The 7,116-nt window shown below is 32.0% G+C and overlaps 1 protein-coding gene across 1 annotated transcript; it reads right to left on the bottom strand.

The window, feature by feature from the left end:
- Nucleotides 1-280: 280 nt before the first annotated feature.
- On the bottom strand, nucleotides 281-697 carry LOC147397472 (flowering-promoting factor 1-like). The gene has a single exon (XM_086451408.1). The coding sequence runs from the start codon at nucleotides 695-697 to the stop codon at nucleotides 398-400; it is 300 nt and encodes a 99-aa protein (XP_086307534.1). The 3' UTR covers nucleotides 281-397.
- Nucleotides 698-7,116: the final 6,419 nt, after the last annotated feature.

The raw sequence follows: 7,116 nt of genomic DNA on the forward strand, positions 1-7,116 counted from the left end.
GCATCTATGGTTTTGTGCACAATTGTTACTACGAGTGTTAATTCGGAGTCAGTGTAGCACTTTTCATCCAAGATATTGTTACTAACAGAGTATTTAAGTATCTAGTTGTTGTTACCACCCCCTCTTGTTCTAACTTTACCAACATGCAATCTACTTTGTTATAAATTATCATTCATAGCTTGTAACAATCCCAAACAACCCACTCAATGTATTTTATATACTATATAAAAGGCAAAAAGAACAACTCTAATTTATCAGGAATAGAAGAAGACATGGGGCCTAAGGTTTTAACTAGAGAGAGACACTTGCAACCCTAACTGACTAACAGTACAAAAGGAGATTAAGATACCACATAGACACATACAACACCTAGACATATGTTTTGATACCAACTTACTTACGTATCTCGTACATGGAAGATATTTGGATTTTTAACGACGATGTCATACATGTGTACCGATCTAAACTTGGAGAATTCCTTAGGAAGAGAGATGAGATCGATCGAAGATGACTTGTGGAACTGGAGGAGGTTTGGATCGTCATAGTACCTCTCCCACCCTAGTTCCCCTAGAATCTGTTCTAGCGAAGAGTAAGATGAGATAACTTCACCACTAGATACATGGACCAAGACCCTCTCTGATGCCGGGTTTTCGACAAGGCGAATTACACCATTCTTGAACACCCATACACCAGACATTTTCTTTTCTTTGATTCAATGTTGGTGATAAGGAAGGAAGAGATAGACAAGAGAAGGTCTTGAAGAATTAAGGTGATGGAGTGGTGAGTAGGGTTTAAGGGGTTTATATATGTTTGTGGGCTTAGGCTTAAGACAAAAAAAAAAAATCTTTTTGGGAGTGGGTTTATGGCTTTATGCCATGTTTGCCTTTGGTATAGAATCTAAATCATGTGGGTCCTGTTTACTTAAAATATGAGGTACAAGTTTTGCTGCAAAGATTGGATTGTGGAGAATCTTAGGTAACATAAGCTTTGTTGACCTCAAACACATTGTGTACATGTTGCCATAAACAGCAGAAAATAGCAAACATTCACTGCAAATTAAAAAAAAAAACAAAGAAACACATACAACACATACATAAAAATTTACAATGTTCATTTTTATGGGCTACGTCCTCACAAGAAAATGATTTCTCTTTCTCTCTCTCTCAAATCTATTTTTTCTCAATTACTTAAAACCCAATGTCAAATTTATAATTCAACCTGATTATATAAAAAGGAAGTACTCTTCGTACACAAATAATTTTATTGAGTGCCCCAAAAAATTGGGTCTGGACTATATGCCCAAATTAAAAACTTGATGACCGCAACAAGCTGCATATTGGGATCTCAGTCACAAACTGAATACAAAACACATCCACTCGAAAGTACACTTGAATAGAGAAGTTGAAATTTGGGCTTAGAACCATAGCTAAGTTGGTTTTACATATTGCAAAACAATTTTGAGGTCGTGTGTTCAACTCCAATTTACCGCTAAAAAAGGAAAGCAAAAAAAATGAAGTTGAAATTTCCCAATAATTAGTTAGACACTTAGACCAGTTGTTGCTTGTGGTACAGTGACATAAGCTCAAGGTCTATGGCAATTAGCAATTTAATTCCGTTACAAAAAAAATTTATTAATCCATTCAATTAATATTTAATACTGATGATAATGGTTCTTAATGAATCTACCAGTTCAATTTTTCTTTAAGTCACGTCTTTCGTAATTGTAGGTATGTTCACTTCATTTTTTACTATCTCAATTCACATATTTTTTTTTATATCTTTCTCTTGCTTTATAGAACTTTCAGTTTGCAACTTCCTCTTTTTAATCATTTTTATCGTACATTATTAAGTTTTTTCATTCAACTTTTTCTTAAATTATCATCTCTTGAGACTACTACTACATTTGCACAAATGTATCAAATTTGATCTTTTTAAGTATTTCCATTCATCTATCTTTGTTGCTACTTTCAAATAACTACCAGTTAGCTCATGATCTCCAACATTTGATTTGATCAATTAAGTGTTATCGGTCTTATTTTCATCTCGTTCAGAGTTAGTCTATACTTAATGCTTGAACAATTAGACATCTAACAACCTAACCAAATTACTCATGCACTAGGACCAAACCTGTTAACCAACCAACTACTCCAAAAGATCGATTTGTTGGAGAGGGGGATAAGTATGAATATAAGAGAGTCACGAGACTTAACTGGAGTATGACCCACCTGAGAGCAGAGGAAAATATACACTCAACACTCCCCCTCACCCTTAAAGTTGGAAAGAATCAAATATGTGACACATACTAACCTAGTGCTCCGATACCATGTTAACCAACCAGCTATTCCAAAAGATCAATACGTTGGAGAGGGGGAGAAGTATAAATATAAAAGGGTCATGAGGCTTAACTGGGGTATGACATACCCAAGAGTGGAGGAAACTATAAACTCAACACTTCCCTCACTCATAAGGGTGGAAAGAATCGAACCTGTGACTTATACGAAATTATAGTGCTCTGATACCATGTCAATCAACCCACTATTCCAAAAGATCGATCTATTGAAGAGGGGGAGAAGTATGAAGAGTGTTAAGAAAACAGGTGCAATCAAACCAAGAAAACAAACACAAGACAAGATTTCATCACACAAAGAAACATAAAGATTTTATATGATTCCCTCAAGATTGAGGAATATCCATGGATCACACCGATTCCACTATGAAGAGACAACTTACAGTTATATTACAACCCTTCACTAAAACCAAAAAGTATAAATACCCTGACTAAGGTTTTATATAATATTAATGAAATTACAAAAATATCCTTAGGAAAATTTTGGAAATACCCTAGGAAACCTAACTAGGATTTTACATAATATTAGTAAAGTTACGGAAATTATGCTCGACCGGCGTGAACGCGTGGCTTGATTTACAATACCTCGTTGTTGACCAATACTATCAGGTTCCACAAGCCACAATGAAGAGGGTGCTTCAACCAGCCAGTGAAACTGTATTCTAGAACTTTTTTTTTGGGTTCGTAAATTTGAACCAGATCCACAATTTCATGGTTAGGTTTGACTCGACTGTGATCTTCAAGCTTAATTCTGAAAACTAATATGCGCCTGAACAAATGCAACACAATTCATGCACATCTTTAGCCATCAATGCTGTTTACATTGAGCACACAGTGATCATAACTCACTCATTTTTTCGTCTTACCCATGCAGAGTTCTCATGATCATGAATGTAGAAGTTCCAACTAAAATAAAAGTCTCGAAAATGAAAAATTCACCTTTGATCATTCTGTTTCTGTTATAGAATCTGCACTAATTTGTTACAAAAAAACATAAAATTGGTGGATTACGTTTATGTTATATATAGTAATTCTACCTAGGTTTAGTACTCCATTCTTCTCTCATTGTAAAGTTTAGTACTTCATTTTTAGAATCATTTTGACTAAATTTCATGGTCTTTTAAAGTATTAGTTCTAATATATCCTTGGCCCTCAGTAAATGACATGCAATTAAAGGACTTCTTGAATATGAGTAGTTAATCCAACCAAAAATAAAGCAAAAAAAAGTATGGTCTTACATTAACCTTAATCGTTATGATGATGATGCATATTAATTTTTTTTATTTGAATATAAACTTATTTAAAGTTTGTCTATATTACTTTAATTTTTTTCTCTCGAAATAATGAGTAGTTAATCCAACCAAAAATAAAGCAAAAAAAAAAAAAGTATGGTCTTACATTAACCTTAATCGTTACGATGATGATGCATATTACTTTTTTTATTATTTGAATATAAACTTATTTAAAGTTTGTCTATATTACTTTAATATTTTTTTTTCTCAAAATAATGTATACAGAAGTAATAAAGTTATTTACCATTTCATTCACGTTACTGATTAATTTTCCATTACTTACAGTAAGAAAAAAAAAAAAAAAAACTTAAAATAGGTGATTGATCACCAAGATATGTTATAACTAAAAAATTAATGACAGAGGTATTGAGATATCTCAGACTGTAATTACTTTCTCACAGATAGTTAATTGGTCTTGTCATATAGACGTAAATATTATCGAAGCATGTAAATTTTATTTGATTGTATTATGTTCTATTCTTTTATTTGAACTGCTAGCTTGACATGGGATTTGTCACTCAATTAATATTAATATCATAAAGCTAAAGAGAAGGAATTTGGTGGGGACAATTTCCTCATCTCACCACAAGCTTTCGTCACATTTCGAGTGGGAATCAAGAGAAAGGAAGCCTTCACTTGGATAGGGGAGTTTGGAATACTTTCTTAATCTAACTAACCCATAACACAGGAAAGCCAGAATCAAGTAGTCTTACTTTAATATTCTAAACAACTTACCCAAAACACCACAAAAAAAAAAAAAAAAAAGTGTTAAAGGTTTATGCTAAGTACCCTTCTTAACACTACGTTAAAATTGGAAAATTCGATAGAAAAAATTGACGAGCCAAGGCTCACAGATTTTAGAAATTGAATTTTGACGATCTAGAATAGTCGAAATTCTTGATGTTCCCAGATTTGATGGTTTAGAGTTGTCGAATTTCTCCCATCCTTCATTAATTTGACGGTTGCAGTCCGTTGAAAATAAAAATTTGACAATGAAACATTTGACACCAATTTGACCCCTTGTCCATCGAATTTTATGAAATTTGATAGCCCTAGGCTATCAAATTTGGGTTTTTTTTTCACATTATGTAATCTTCTTCTATACAACCTACTTAGTGGTATTTAATTCTCTAAGTTTTATCTTATTATGTTTAATATTCCCATATTTCGCCTTAATTTATAAGTAATTTACACAGCTATATGAATAAGTAATAAATTAGAAAAGCAACCATTAAGAATTATAAATGTTAAAAATTGAGGAATGAAACTTTGATTAGTGAGATTATTAAAATTGTGGTGAAATTGAATTCCCGTACAAGAAGAATAAAATCTCTGACAGTGGGAATTTAGTATCAATTCCATCATAATAATCTTGATTACATAATTGAAAGATACCTTCCAAAGGTATTTAATTTTCAAAAGAAATACGGAAGGGACCCTTAATCATCATTAACTGTAAAACATGAACGAATGGAATGAAAGAATATAAACCAGTTAAATCATTCCATCCATTATTGTTAATAAACATTTATTTAAACAAGCAATGAGGAGAAAAAAGAATGTTTATAAAAACTAATAAGCGTGACTAGTTATGGGAAGGATCTTAGCACCATTACCATATTCATCCTCATGAATAATTTTATATCTTAAGTATTTGGACTTCGGAAAAAAAACGAATCATATTCTCTCACTCAATTCTATGTAAGTAATATTTTTGTTAAATCGTTTGTGACTTCCTCTCTATTTTATATTTAGCTTTCTTGTCTCATTAGAATCAAATTACAATGAAAAAATTATTCTAATTGGCATTGTTATTGGTCTTTATCAATGATTTGTAATCATGTAAGGATAACACTACAAAAATAATTATAAAATCTCCAAAATTCAACTTGATTTGAACGTTAATCAAGTTGGGTCAAGTTGATAACTCATGAGCCGACTAGGATGAGTCAAATCTATTATTATTATTATTATTAATTAGATGAAGACATTTATATTTTGTTCTTTACAAAATATATTATGTATTGCCCAGTTTCTCACACAACTTGGTGTGTAGTTTTACTTGACTGATCAGCCAAAGTTGACTCATTTATTTGCCTAGTTTTGGGGTTTAGCTATACTTTCACTCATCACATGCCCATATATCTATTATTTGTTACTAGTAATGAACAATTAATCTTTATTTAACAATTGAGATTTCTTCTATGTTGAAGACTTTTAATGCATTCTGTAATTGTAACAACATTTTAGTTTTTCAACTGTTTCATTATCGTAATCTACTTGTTGCAATAATTACCAAATTTCATTAAAATAATGATTTTTAAGAACATAATTGATAAATATATGTTTAAGTAAAAAAGGTACTTAGTTAGACAGAGAGATTATTTTTGAGAAGAGGGATTGGAGAAACATCAGTTCCCAAAATACCAAAAAAATATTTGAGAGCGACATTCTTAATAGAAGGATATCATTGCTAAGCTTCAAACTATCCATACAACATTCTGTGGTGGTATACTAACAACAAAACTAATTTATTATGAATCGTAAACTTTAGCTAGAGAATAATTTGGTCGATAAACGGGGAAGCCTTTGTATTCTTCAACATCATCATCAACATGAAAGTTCTATAATTTTTCCTCCATTCAATTTTGTCCAAATCCATGTCTGCTATAAGCAGATATGTCTTTTAGAACTCAATATGTGGTTGGATCCCCTGTATTTTGTATCAACATGCACAAACTTTACAACTTAGAAAAGTCATATATACATTCATAGACTTACAATTACATGATTTTGAAATATGGGCTCTACTTGGTATGATGCATATCATTTGCAAAATATATGCATGGATCACCTAAATTCTTAAGAAATTAGAATAGAATTTCTACCGTAAATCATTTACAAAATCACAATGAAAATCTTTATTGCAAATGTTGGGTATATCTTCTATTCTTGTATATGGAAAGTTGTCGTGAATTCAATCCGGATCTTTTGATTATCCGTCAACGACCCGCATGACCCGTTTAAAGTCCAGGGGCAAAGCCCCCGACCAAAATATTGGGCCATTTGATTTAGTTTTGGATCCGACCCATTTAACCTCTTTGTAACTCTAAGTATATAAAAGGTAAGAGATGAAATCCTAAGGGGGATGAGAGACATCCGAGAGACAGAGAAAAATTATAATCCAGTTCTTTGGTTAATATAGTGAAATCACCGTTTTTCACCTGTGGACATAAATCGATGCTTTTGACCAAACCACGTATATCTTGTGTCGTGTAAGATTCTTGTGTTCTTGCTTGATTTATACTTTGAATTATAGGGTTTTTTCTAACAACAAATATCACCCAAACACAAAAATTGGCAACAAATTTCGCCAAGTAATACTAAATCATTTGCAAAATGCAAATGATTTGTAATGTACCAAGCAGATCATGACGTAAAATGAAATGCAGAAGATTACATGGAGCACAAGGACCA

The sequence above is a fragment of the Akebia trifoliata genome, chromosome 8 (assembly GCF_017979445.1).
Source record: "Akebia trifoliata isolate Shusen 1 chromosome 8, ASM1797944v1, whole genome shotgun sequence".
NCBI classification, from domain to species: domain Eukaryota; kingdom Viridiplantae; phylum Streptophyta; class Magnoliopsida; order Ranunculales; family Lardizabalaceae; genus Akebia; species Akebia trifoliata.

Coding starts and splice junctions, on each gene's coding strand:
- LOC147397472 (XM_086451408.1), bottom strand. CDS start 697: ATGTCTGGTGTATGGGTGTTCAAGAATGGTGTAATTCGCCTTGTCGAA.